General features: G+C 40.5%; 1 protein-coding gene across 2 annotated transcripts; it reads right to left on the bottom strand.

Annotated features, from left to right (window-relative positions):
• Positions 1-395: 395 nt before the first annotated feature.
• Positions 396-11,666, bottom strand: LOC128501646 (catechol O-methyltransferase-like). 2 transcript variants are annotated; one of them, XM_053471211.1, is made up of 5 exons: positions 11,556-11,666; positions 10,052-10,240; positions 3,167-3,360; positions 2,719-2,850; positions 396-966 (listed from the first exon to the last, which is right to left on the bottom strand). In XM_053471211.1, the coding sequence occupies exons 2-5, from the start codon at positions 10,188-10,190 to the stop codon at positions 787-789; spliced, it is 645 nt and encodes a 214-aa protein (XP_053327186.1). In that variant the 5' UTR covers positions 10,191-10,240; positions 11,556-11,666; the 3' UTR covers positions 396-786. The 2 variants fall into 2 exon arrangements, with proteins under 2 accessions (XP_053327186.1, XP_053327179.1); XM_053471204.1 differs by lacking the exons at positions 396-966; positions 2,719-2,850; positions 3,167-3,360 and adding exons at positions 7,555-8,088; positions 8,586-8,717; positions 9,534-9,727.
• Between the last annotated feature and the right edge of the window lie 1,466 nt (positions 11,667-13,132).

Below are 13,132 nucleotides of genomic sequence, written 5' to 3'. Positions count from 1 at the left end.
GTAGCAGTGTGCTTTACACAACTCCAGCCAACTCTTGGCATTGTGCATAGTGATCTTCAGTTTGTGTGCAGCTGCTCGGCCATCGAAACCCATTTGATGAAGCTCCCGACGCACAGTGCTTTTACTTCCAGAAGCTGTTTAGAACTCTAGTGAGTGATTCTTACATTCTACACGTTTTAGCTCTTGGTGGCCCCACTCTGTAAATATACGTGGTTTACTGCTTTGTGGCTGAGCTGTTCTAACAGGCCAGAAATTTCATGGACTGACTTGTGGTAAATGTGGCAATCTATGACAGTGCCTAAGTTTGAGCTCTTCAGTACAGCCCATTCAGTACAGTCCTTGTAGGTAACAGAAAATATCCATAGGGTGGTTAATTTACTTTAATCTTATCAAAACATAACCTTATGTAGATTGAGCAGTAAGCACTGCTAGCCAACCGGCTTCCAGCCCAAACCAAAAGCTCTTTGGTTTTGCAGTAACCCAAAACATATATAGCAAATTACAATATTTTTTTATTTTCTTTGCAGCACTATAAGAAAAAAAATATTTTTTTAATCGCTGAGACTGTAATAGTAACGAAAATACAATATTTATAACAAAGAGTAAATGACTAAAATGCTAATTAACAGACTACTTGAATTTTTGTTTTCCAGCATGGTAAAATTTGTAGTAAAAAGCTGTACTAGTGCGTGTTTTTGACATTGATTTTCTTATTACATACACATGTAAAACATGTTTTTTTGTTGCTAAACATTAAAAACCTGTTTAATGTTCTAAACATTTACACTATCCTCTGAACACAGCCTTCTCCATTGCATCAGGCTTGTCTGTGTATTCTAGATGGGCAGGATAATTGGTGCAATCATAGCGATCACTCGTCCTGATGTACTCAACAAAATCCTTGGAGCTAGGAAACGAAGTATTGTCTGCCAAAAGCACAGAACCTTTTCTCAACAATCCACAGTCCTGTGGAGAACAGAGAGAGAAGGACATAAGTTAGACCTTCCTATATGAACATGTACATCTCCAGCACGCAATACATAGCAGGATGCATGAAAACAAGTTTAGTCTGCATATTTTCCTTTAAAATAGAAGTATGAAACACAGGACACAATACTAATAAAATCTGTATTCCTTGTAAGTATGGTTTTTTCTGGCATGGGGGTTGCAGTTGCAACCTGGCTTCAGAAGCGGGTAGATGTGTTACAATAGTAGGCCCTCCACACATTACTTCCATTATTGTTAACCCCATGGCTATATCCAAGCTGCATTATATGGAGTTGATTAATTATTTCACAAGTTGGGAAGAGACAGTATTTCTGCATAGTACCTGTATTCAGTAAATGCAAAACTAGAACTTACATTACATTACGGTCAAGCTGTCTCTTCTGAAAGTTTTTTCACTACAGCATATTTGCCTTTCAACCACCCCATACCATACGTCTTGATAATACATCTTCCGGTCAATTGTAAGCAGCACGTACACCTACAAGCAGCTTGCCATCTTTAATTAACATGATTGGGTGGTTGTGCCTCAGTCATAATATAAATCTGACTCTGCCAAAAATATTACATTTTGGGACATCATAAAGACATGGTTGCATGATGTTGGTGTGGAAGAACTTAACTGGCCCACACTTAGCCCTGACCTTAACCCCATCAAACACCTTTGGGATGAACTGGAACAGAGATTGCGAGCCAGGCCTTGTTGTCCAACATCAGTGCCTAACCTCACAAATGCTCTACTGGATGAATGGGCAAAAATTCCCACAGAAACACTCCAAAATCTTGTGTAAAGCCTTCCCAGAAGAGTGTAAGCTGTCATAGCTGCAAAGGGGAGACCAACTTCATATTAATGTCTATGTATTTAGAATGCAATGTCATAAAAATCCCTGTTGTTGTAATGGTCAGGTGTCCCAATACTTTTGTCCATATAGTGTATCACACTACTTAATTGGGAGGTGAAAGGGACTGCCACCTTTTATGGAAAAAAAATATTGACCGTGCTATTGCTTCTGTTATTATTAAAGGCTTCAAGATAATTTTAATGCTGGCACAGCAGTAAAACACAAGCTAGGTGGCAATCCTGTGGAGATGAATGACGCTGCAGGTAGGGTAAATCAATATAATGGGGTTAGACAGAATAAGATCATTATATATACATTTTAACATTAGCAGCATGCTATAATGGTTACCATAGAAACAGTCTGGGAATTTTCCCAAGAGTTTTTCGTTCATCATACCTGTATATAAATTGTACATTAGACAATGTTTAATAGGCTCCTACCAAAGGAACACCTCAATACATTTGTAGCTTTCGGCATTATTAGTGGAAAATTGTCAAGTTTTAGAAACCGCTACCATGGCTGAAATGGAAAATATGCTCCTTTTATGAATACATTAATCTTACACTCCAGCACTTTAATGCTCACAATAATTCTCATGCAAATCAGGGCTTCATCAGAATCTCTTCCCCTTCTATGCATTTGCCTTAAGGGTGAGTTATTTTTGAAAAGCTCGATAACAGAAAACACAAGGACAGCTGTATCCTTTGGTTTCCATTATTATGAAAGAAACTTATTACAGAAAATTATTATGTAGAATTTAATTTTGAATTAAAATATACTCATTGCATATCTTTTTTGGCACTTACATTAGGATTTTTTGTGTTTGAGACAAAATGTGGTAGTATAATCAGAAAAGTTAAGTCTTACTTACCTCCAGTAACTTTGTGTCAGGTTTATATCTTTGCCCAAAATGATCGATAAACACGAAGTCAAAGTGCTGTAAACCATGCTCAGTCTTCAGTTTCGGAAGGATGTCCTCTGTTGAACCCTCTAGTATCTGTACCTGCAGATGCACAAAATATTATCATCTTGTGGATCATCATCATCTTTTTACAGCTCCAAACAATGGGAAATACTAGATGTACGCTGACCAGGGAGGGTGGTACACCGTGAAAACAAATACATAATTGTATTAGCTATATTCTTATCCCACAAGCTCAACACAAATTGAGTTTCATTGTGTAGCAACACTACCACTAACACAAAATGTACTATCGTTGCTGTAAATCCTTGTGCTCCTGATGCATGTTAGGCCCCTTTCTTCAAAGTGGCCCTACACAATTAATATGTACCAAGATACTTCTATTGCTAGGATGTACCTTGTCCTGCACTCCAGCAAACTCAATCATCTGCTTGGCAATAGCGACATGGGCCGGGTTCATCTCCACAGTGAGAAGCCGAGCCCCAGGCTTCAGCAGCCGGGCTATGCGGATAGCAGAGTACCCACAGTATGTTCCCAGTTCAAGCAACGTGGACGGCTCGGTCTCCTTCACCACTTGATCCAAGATCAGGCCTGAAACGTCAACCAGTTAATAGAAAGAAGTTGAAAATGAATCTATTATGATTATGTATTTATACTTGATTCATAAAATGCAACTGTACCTAATTTCATACAGGCTTCCCTTTAATACAATCGATTTGCACTAGGAAGAGCCCACTGCATAATGCATGTCTCACTACAAAAAATACCCAAAACATATATAACCTGCATGAGAATTAGTTCTGATTTATTTTTATACATGAATGTATTTCTTTATTCTTGAGGACAGCTCAATGCCGTGTCTATCTGCACTGACTTCAGCTTCAAGCAACGAATTGTGAGGGATCATTGGGAACCACTAGGGAGGAGGAGATGGTCAGATTGGCAATGTTTATAACTCCTGGAATGGATGGGGTTTCTACACGTTTGCGTAGGTTACTTGCATAAACTAGGGCTGCAACTAACGATTATTTTAATAATCGATTAGTTGGCCGATTATTTTTTCGATTAATCGATTAATCGGATAAAAAAAAACAATATGCAAATTTTTCGTTTATTTAAAATAATTTAATGAACTGGATGTTAAAAAACAACTTAAAATTTACATTAACATTCTTATTTTGTTATGATGTAATAAAAAACAATATTTTCAAAGTACAAGAACCCAAACACAATATTTATGAAACAAAATAACCCCAAACATTCTGAAAAGAGGTGGACTAATACTGTTCAAGAAACTTTGCCCCAGCCCTGGCACTTTCCACCCAGCACTTTGCACTTTCCACCCAGCACTTTGCCCCCAGCACTTTGCACCCAGCCCTGGCACTTTGCACCCAGCACTTTGCACCCAGCACTTTGCCCCAGCCCTGGCACTTTGCATCCAGCACTTTGCACCCAGCACTCAGCACTTTGCACCAGCACTTTGCACCCAGCCCTGGCACTTTGCACCCAGCACTTTGTACTCAGCACTTTGCACCCAGCACTTTGCCCCAGCCCTGGCACTTTGCAGCCAGCCCTGGCACTTTGCACCCAGCACTGGCACTTTGCACCCAGCACTGTCACTTTGCACTGTGCCCCTGCACCCAGTCTCCAACTCTGCCCTGCACCCAGCCCTGCCCCCACATTCTGCCCTGCCCCCACACTCTGCCCTGCACCCACTCTGCCCTGCACCCACACTCACACCCTGCCCTGCATCCCCACCCCCACTCTGCCCTGCACCCAGTCTCCCACTCTGCCCTGCACCCACACTCACACCCTGCCCTGCATCCCCACCCCCACTCTGCCCTGCACCCAGTCTCCCACTCTGCCCTGCACCCACACTCACACCCTGCATCCCCACCCCCACTCTGCCCTGCACCCAGTCTCCTGCCCTGCACCCCCCACTCACACCCTGCTCTGCTCCTTTTGGTGAGCCATAACTGCAGGTTAGACTATATATGGACAGTGAGAACAAAAACAGATATTTACAAAGACCTGAATTGACAGTATATAAAGATATTTAAAATAATTTCCATCAAATCATCCACAAACTAAAGAACCTACTAGGCACCATGTGGTGAGATAACTCATCTGGACCACTGGAGTCCTATTCAATTCCAAACTAAGCATTTTACAGGACAACATGATTATCCTCAGATTTGACTAGGGTGATTGCATCAGGGAATTTTTTTTCTTGACGCATACATTTCACATGTTGCTGACCAGTGCACATAAAGTGCAAACCAGCATTATAACTGAGTAACTGATACCATTTGGGTGGTTTGTTCATCCCACATAGTACAGGGCAGCACTTTACATGTTGCCAGTTGGATACCTTCACCAGCTCCATGGAGAGCCAGTTTTTTAAGGAAAAAGGCTGTATTTTGCCAGTCTGGTCTCACTTCTGACAGTTGAAGCTGGCATAGCTGGCAGATACAGTGTAACAGTTCTCACAAGGCATACTATTTCATTTAAATAAAACGCAGGAACCAGGCAGCCTCTCCTCTGGCACCAGACTAGCAGGTACATTGTAACCAAGTTTTACACAACTATCTAAACACCAATCTCTTCCTTTTTTTTAGTCTGAATTTGGCAGCCCTAACCCCAAACCAGTATGACAAGGAGTATGTGGGGTTTATTTACTAAAAGGAGAGTTCACAGGAAATTTGGGGGTTTTAATTCTCTCTACTTACTATTCATTACGAAGGGCCAACACCAGTAAGTTTCCACAGAGTAAAGTGCTGAGCTGGCCCTGTATAATTCATAATTCAGTGGGCAAGAAAATCTCACTGATTTAATATACATTTTATTTAGGGCCAGACAAGCTCTTCATGCAAGAGAAGCTCACCAGCATTGGTCATTTATAATGTGTAGTGAAGTCAAAGAGGTAAATTCTCCTGTAAACTCTACTCAAGGGTCACAAACAGGTCATCTTTATGGAAATCAGGGTGAGCACTGGCATTAAAAAATCATTAAACTACTTGGTTTTAGGCAAGGACACACGGAATGCCTGATTTATTTGCAGCCTTCAAGGACTGGAGTTATGTGGATCTGGTCTAGCAGATTGGGTTTATAGGCTACAATAACACATACATGACATGTAAAATTGATCCTTTGCAACTTGTGATTCCTTGAAATGTATCAGGGAGGGGTCTGTCCACCAATGACCCTCTTAGACATTAGAGATTGCATTGACTTAACTAGTAAAGGTCCCTGGATGTCCATATTAAATACTGTCCATTCAACTTTGGGGTTGGTAGCCTTTGTTTTCTGTACTGGATGTATGACCCAAACATGTCCTTAGCTTAGCATGATTATGGATGTCTATGCACATCATCGCATTAACTAACAAGTCCGAGTTCTTAAATGCTGAAAAAAGGCATACTTGACTATATAACCATAAAAACAATTCCAAGACATTATGCAAAATAATATTATGGAAATGTGGGAGACATACCTGTCCTGAGTCTGTTACTGAAGTTTCAGGAACTATGCCTGGTTTCAGATCACATGTCTCCTCTTTTGTCCCTCCTACCATGAGGAGTGACTAAGCATAAAATGTGCTTGTTTTATTCATTCACATTAAATGTCACTGGGAATGAAGGTTTCATTAAAGATGCGCAATCTCCTATGTAACCTGCAGAGGGGGCACCTGCCTTTGAGTGGAAAGTTCTGTATAATCCATTGTTTGTTACTGTAGCTCATTCAGCTGTTATTTAACGGGACGTAAATGTCTTGTTGAAGAAAAAAGCATTAGTATTTTACATTGTGCACACTTCACGCTATTACTAAACAAAGGTTTGCTGTTGGATATAAGGATTTGAATCATCATGGCTCTCTCCAAACAAAAGGTTTTTACTGTAAATTATATAAATGCTATTTAAAATAGCTATCAAGTATAAAGATTGGGGATTCTGTAACCTATATAGTAACCTACATATATTCCATAGCCTGCCATTCCATCAAATAACTCTAAATTGTGTTTCTATGTAATCCCAATTTTGCTGTATTCCTTACAATGGAGATAAATGCTCTACTGGAAGAAATGGGCCAAACTTCTCATAGAAATACTCCAAAATCTTGTGGAAATCCTTCCCAGAAGAGTGAAAGATGTTAGCTTCAAGGGAGCAACCAACTACATAATAATGTCTATATATTTAGAATGCAATTCCATCAAAGTGCCAAAGTGCCAACGGTGAACTGCTGGACTTCCGAAGGGAAGTAAGCATATGTCTTTCATCTGCTGCACTAAGTTTCCTTGGCCAACCACTGTGTCTACGGTCCTCAACATTGCTAGTTTCTTTGTGCTTCTTCAAAAGAGCTTGGAGGAAACACCTGGAAGCCCCTGTCTACCTATAAATTTCTGGCTGGGAGAGACCTTGCGGATCCAGTAGAAATACCTTGTGTTTTGTTGCTGTGCTCAGTCTTGCCATGGTGTATGACCATTGACATTAAACTGTCTTCAGCAACCTTACCTTGTTAGTAAGTTTGGCTGTTGCTCAAATCTACATTGATGATTATTCGCGCCTGTTAGGTATAAATGTTAATTCATCCGCCTAACTACAAGCCTAAAAAACCCTGATGCTGTACAAGTGTACTTAGAAGAATCGATGCTGTTTTGAGGGCAAAGGGTGGTCACACAAATACTGATTTGAGATTCAGTCAGTGCTTCTGACTGGGGAATGCTGGGTATAATCATACGTGTTCTACTTTATTTCTAGTTCACAAGACAAAAGTAAATAATTCTCATTGACACTCATGACATCGTTTATTCTTTACACTGGTTCTGGGACTTAATCCTGCAAGACATATTAAGATAATACATAGCAAATCATCACAAGAAGGGTATTAGTATTAGTATAACTACTTCTTGTTAATATGCAGCCTCCTTTTGTTCCAATAAATATTTTTTCATGTTTAACAGTTTTCCTGCTAAATTTACTTTAAAACATGAGAGTAATAGATCTCTGCCAGGAATAAAGAATTCAGTGAATCAGTCCCATGAGCCACAAACACTGTCCAGAAGTCACGTTAAGTCTTCATTCTGGGTACTCCACTAATTGAGCTGCAGGTTTGTGATTTCTTCGCTGCGGTGGATTATAGGTAACCCTTAAAGACAGCTTTCTCTAGAGCATCCTCTTCATTAATGTACTGAACATGAGATGGAAAATTGGTGCAGTCATACCGGCCACAGGTTCTCACATATTCTAAGAAATCTGGAATTCCTGGGTAAACAACATTATCAGCCAACAAAACCGAGCCTTTCCTCAGCAATTGACATTCCTGCATAAAGGAAAGAGGGTATAGAAAAACAGAATTAATTATTATTAATAATGACTGATTATCATACCCAAGTGAGAATCAGATGTAACTTCTTTGTCACCCACCTACAGGTTTACCATTTATGTGCTCATGCATGTGCTTCATGATCCCCTGCTCCATGCTGTCACAGATGGTACAACACTACTGAACCATTTAGGCTAAGGACTTGGCAGGGGCATCATTTCCATGGGTCAAGAGGGGCAGCATTTCCAGGCAATGCAAGGCAAGGGGCACAGTTGAACCACTCAGTGGTGATGACCCTGTAACTCCTTGTGCTTCTCTGCGGTTCTGAATGGGGATGTGACATGAACCTGGGGTGCAATTAATATCCTTGCCCCAGGTGCCAGATCGCTAATTATGGCTCTGGGACTTGGGCACAGCTGCTTTCCCTGGAACTCATGTAGGTATGTAATTGAGGGTAACAATAGTTGATGTTATTTCCAGGTATGAGATCTCACCTCCAGCAGTTTGGTATCTATAAGATATCTGTCTTTCCAGTGATCCACAAACACAAAGTCTAAAGTGTCCACTTGGTATTTTTCCTTCAGCGCGGGGATGATGTCTGCAGTGGAGCCTTCTATGACTTGCACCTGAAAACACAAGGCTTGCATTGGTCTATGCATTTTCTATTTTATATTGAATGACAATTTCACTCCCCTATCTGTCTCTCAATCCTGTCCTTCACTCTTAGAACCAGATTTTCTTCCCAGGCAGTACCAAGGATTTATACTGTACCTCCCCTCGTCCTCGTTCATCTTGCTGTTTATCTTTCTCCTCCATCCCCATCCCATTCCTCTATAACCCAAGCTCTATGCTACCAACTGCATAGGCACGTCACTCCAACATGAATCTATTTTACAGAATGTCCAGTTACATGCAGAGAACACACATGCAGATTGCTGGTTCACGGAGGAAACATTAAAAACCTCTTTGTAACATTTTGAGCAATATAAAAACATAAAACATCATGTATTTCTTTTTATCTTAATTTTTCCTCTCCTGGTCTTTAGTAATGAGTCTGTTTACACATATTCCGCACCTGGCACTTCAGTTCACTGATCAAGCCCTAGGCTATGGCTACCGACTAAAGAGGACTATGAATGATGCTTCCTTTTTAGGCAGTAATGGCACAGAATGAAGACACTAATTGTCAGTGCAAATCCCTAAAAGGGAATATTCAGCTAATTAGTGGATAGTAAGTTAACTGGGAAAATTAATGATTGTTAGACACTAATCTTAATTAAGATTGGCAGTAGGTATACTTTCGACCACTCATACAGTTACTGTCTTATTAAAAGTAATCCCCTGACAGTAAGTAGAAGATACTAACTAAATCAGACATTGAATATGCGCTTTACATTCTGATTCAACTGCTTATACAGCCTAAAACAGAGAGATGTTTGTACCATGTCCTGGACTCCAGCAAATTCAATTATCTGCTTGGCCACAGCCGCGTGAATAGGGTTCATCTCTGCAGTAAATAGACGAGCTCCTGGCTTCAAAAGGCGAGCTATTCGGACCGCAGAGTATCCACAATATGTTCCCAACTCCAGTACAACCGATGGCTCTGCTTCTATCACCACTTTATCCAGGATCAGCCCTAAAAAAAGGGATATGTTATAATCATACAGGCAGCACCTCATTTATTTGGTTTTACAGCAACATTGACTAGTGGAATATAAAACATATATTATCCTAAATGCATCACACTAAAATGTATTTTCCTTAAAAATATATATTTTACATTTTAAATATTTAGGAAACATGGAGAATGTGTAATATCATGGATAAAGGATATTCTGTATTTACAATCAGCTCATTTAAATCTTTTTCATTAAAGGTAGAGAGGTAGGTTGGGCCCTTAGTTCTACTGAACCTCGTATAAAACTCAAATAAGAGTGGAAGAAGAAAGGAATCTGCTTACCTTTCTCATCTCCCACATTCATGGCCCATTCCTTATGTGTACAGTATTCATCTATCGTATCCACAACGTTTTGGGGGTCACCACGTACAGCATTCTGCAGCACGAAATCTAAGATCCTCTGTTCCTTTGATTGGTCCATGGTGGAGAATGAGATACAGTGGATGTCTCAGTTGTTCATGCAGCGATGCACTAAGGTAGCATAAACATGTAAGAATTGTGCATTTATTATTTAGTTATTAAACAAAATACAAATATTAAAAACCAAGCAGGCAATATGGATGAGGGGGAATTTGATAAGAACCATTTGGTCTATCGAGTCCGCCCATGCTTTCACTGCAGTAAAAACTATATGTGGTCCTTGGTGAGGGGCTGGCTGGTCCCATGTTTTTAAAAAAGAGCCGGTCTGCTCATGGAAGCAGGAAGAAAGCAGGGTCACGTAACACAACGTTACTCAGTGGGGGAGGGAAACTTGCTTTACCTGCCCCCCAGCCCCGGGGCCAGAGGATGCCAGCCCTTACCTGTTCTTGGTCGCAGTCAGAATAGACTTATGCCTTAGAGGGATACTACAACCTGAAATGTATCACCAAAAATGACTTGCTATTGAATACTGTACCATAGCCCTTTATATGTGCTGGTAGGAAACGGGTGATACATTGTATATGCGCCCACGAAAAATGGTCTGTTTCGTCTTGGTAGTTCAGTACATACATATGCATCTGTATTGCTTTTGTGCCAAAAGATGTCTTTTACAAAATAGAGTAGAATAAAGGAGCGGTATAACTGTGATATGAAGAGGTCAAGTAGTCATAGTTTCTGAAATTTACTTCTGTCCTTATTTACCAGACAAGACCAGTGTCATGTACTTCTATAAAATGTATAAACATAAACCTTAACATGTTTGGTCCTATTGTGCATCCTGAATGTAGTGAAGATACTGTTGTTTTATACAGAATGGGGCCTGGAGCAGATGCCCCTCTACGGGCCTTTCCCCTAACCCAATGGTACCCGAGTGCAAGGGAGAAGGGGGTCTTTGCACCCGCTGGTACATATCTCTGTACTAACGTTGCCACATTCATGGACTGCACATTGTATGCTGCTGGGCTATGGAATATGATGTCATCATGGTGCCCCAGACTATGGTAGCTTTTAAAGGAGCCCATGGGACAGCCATCATGGGCCCCTGAAGTAATCCTGAGCGCAGAGCAATTACCCTATTTAACCCAGCACTGTCTTAACACATGATTAGTTTGTTCATTGCATGAGAGCCTTGATTAGCGGAGAAGAGGTAAACATAGATGTGTCACAAATGCTGACACCATGTACATTTTTAGGTGAGGTCAGTTCTTCACCATATTGGCTTTCAACACATGTCTTACAAAATCAGAAACTCCAAAGTACTTAAAAAAAATATTCTACAAGAAAAGAGTTCTTAAACATTTAGTTACAAAGACACCCTAAACATTGCATGCAATTCAGTCAAAAACACAAAATTGCATAAACTCACCGCCACGTGAATGATAAGCTCAGGAAAAGTGATCCACGTTCCAGGTGAGCTGGAAATGTATGATATAACACCTAGACCAGGGGGTCGGGATAAATACCAAGACAGTGTCCTATTTCACACACCTCACTGGGTGTGACTTTAAAAGAAAGAATTACTCTTGCTTTTGGGCCTGGGGAAATAGGAAAGCCCCACCTCTCCTTACACTGTTACAAAGGTTTGTCAAGGAGAAATATACAGAAATACAATGTAGGCTGATTTATATCGGCCATTTTTCCAAGACACGTATATGTTTCGAGCTGTGTGTGTGTGTGTGGAGTATATGGAACGTATAAACTCACAGAAGGCAGTTACTCCACAGGTATAGATTGATTGAGTTTATTCAAGAACAGAGCATGCATTATATACAAGATGAACTGCGATGCAGAGCACGAACATCAGCGGCTTAACCAAGTACATGCTGCGATAGCTTCTGTATACTGTGAAAAACCAAAGCAAAAGTGATGCAAGATACAGAGAAGTGATCACATCACACAATACAGGGGAAAAAAGGACTTAACAGTCCCAGGGGTGCAGAAATAGGGGCTTTGCATAAGGAGTAACACCTGAGAATTGGGGGAGGAGCAGGGTATGTCAAAAGTCCAAGGGCTGGGGCATCAGGAGAGAGCCTGTCAATGATGGAGTAGTCTCTGAGCAAGCAGAGGATCAGCCTGCGACAGTCTCGGACAGTGATCTGTTCCCAAGGATGAGGTCACCAAGAATCCTCTGTACTACATCCATTTCTGTAGACCATACCAGGTGGGATGGTGTCCAATAATGTCTCCCACTCACCGTTAAGGCTGCTCAGGCATCTGATCTTACGCTTTATTGTGCCGCCCCATGATTCTGATTTATCGGACGCTGGTATTAAATGGCAAAAGCCCTTCTTAATTCCTAGTCCGATCCCGCTTCAGGTAAAAAAAAAAATTAAGCTCTGTAAGCTTTCATGATCTTCATGGTTTTTTTTTTAACTCTAAATGGATTGTACACATTCTACAGGCACTGATTACTCCAAAAGTTAATTAAATGTTAGCTGCTATGTGGGTTTCTTCAGCAAGAATGTCTGGCTGAACTCGAGGATCCTGTCATTCTACCCGGTATGTGAATTACTAGAGGTGTTTAAAAGAGGTCAGAAGAATTTGAGATTTTATCTAAACGCCGAAGGTGTTTTTTTCCAAATGTGCCGTCATTCCTCAATGTTCCGAGTAATGTTAGAGTCCTATTTGTATGGATGGAGTATATTTTTAGCACTTGTCTCTCAATGTTAAAATTGATGCTGTAAGCAAAAATACTTTTTTTTTAATTAGATATTTGCTTACACTTACTTTCCGTACTATATAGGCATTCATTTCAGAATGCAAAAAAAAACCCCAAACATTTTTTATCCTTCTAAAAACATGATTATTTAAGGAGGTGGTATGATGGACAAACTGACCATTGTTTAAAGGACACGTACGGTATATTTTTCAAAAGTTGATGATCAGCACATGAGAGGTGCTGACCTGTAGTATGTGGGACGTATAACCCCATAATAAATGCCT

The sequence above is a fragment of the Spea bombifrons genome, chromosome 1 (genome assembly GCF_027358695.1).
Source record: "Spea bombifrons isolate aSpeBom1 chromosome 1, aSpeBom1.2.pri, whole genome shotgun sequence".
In the NCBI taxonomy this organism is placed as follows: Eukaryota; Metazoa; Chordata; class Amphibia; order Anura; family Pelobatidae; genus Spea; species Spea bombifrons.
The sequence above is the reverse complement of the archived record's forward strand: the minus strand, read 5'-3'. Positions and strand labels throughout refer to the sequence as shown.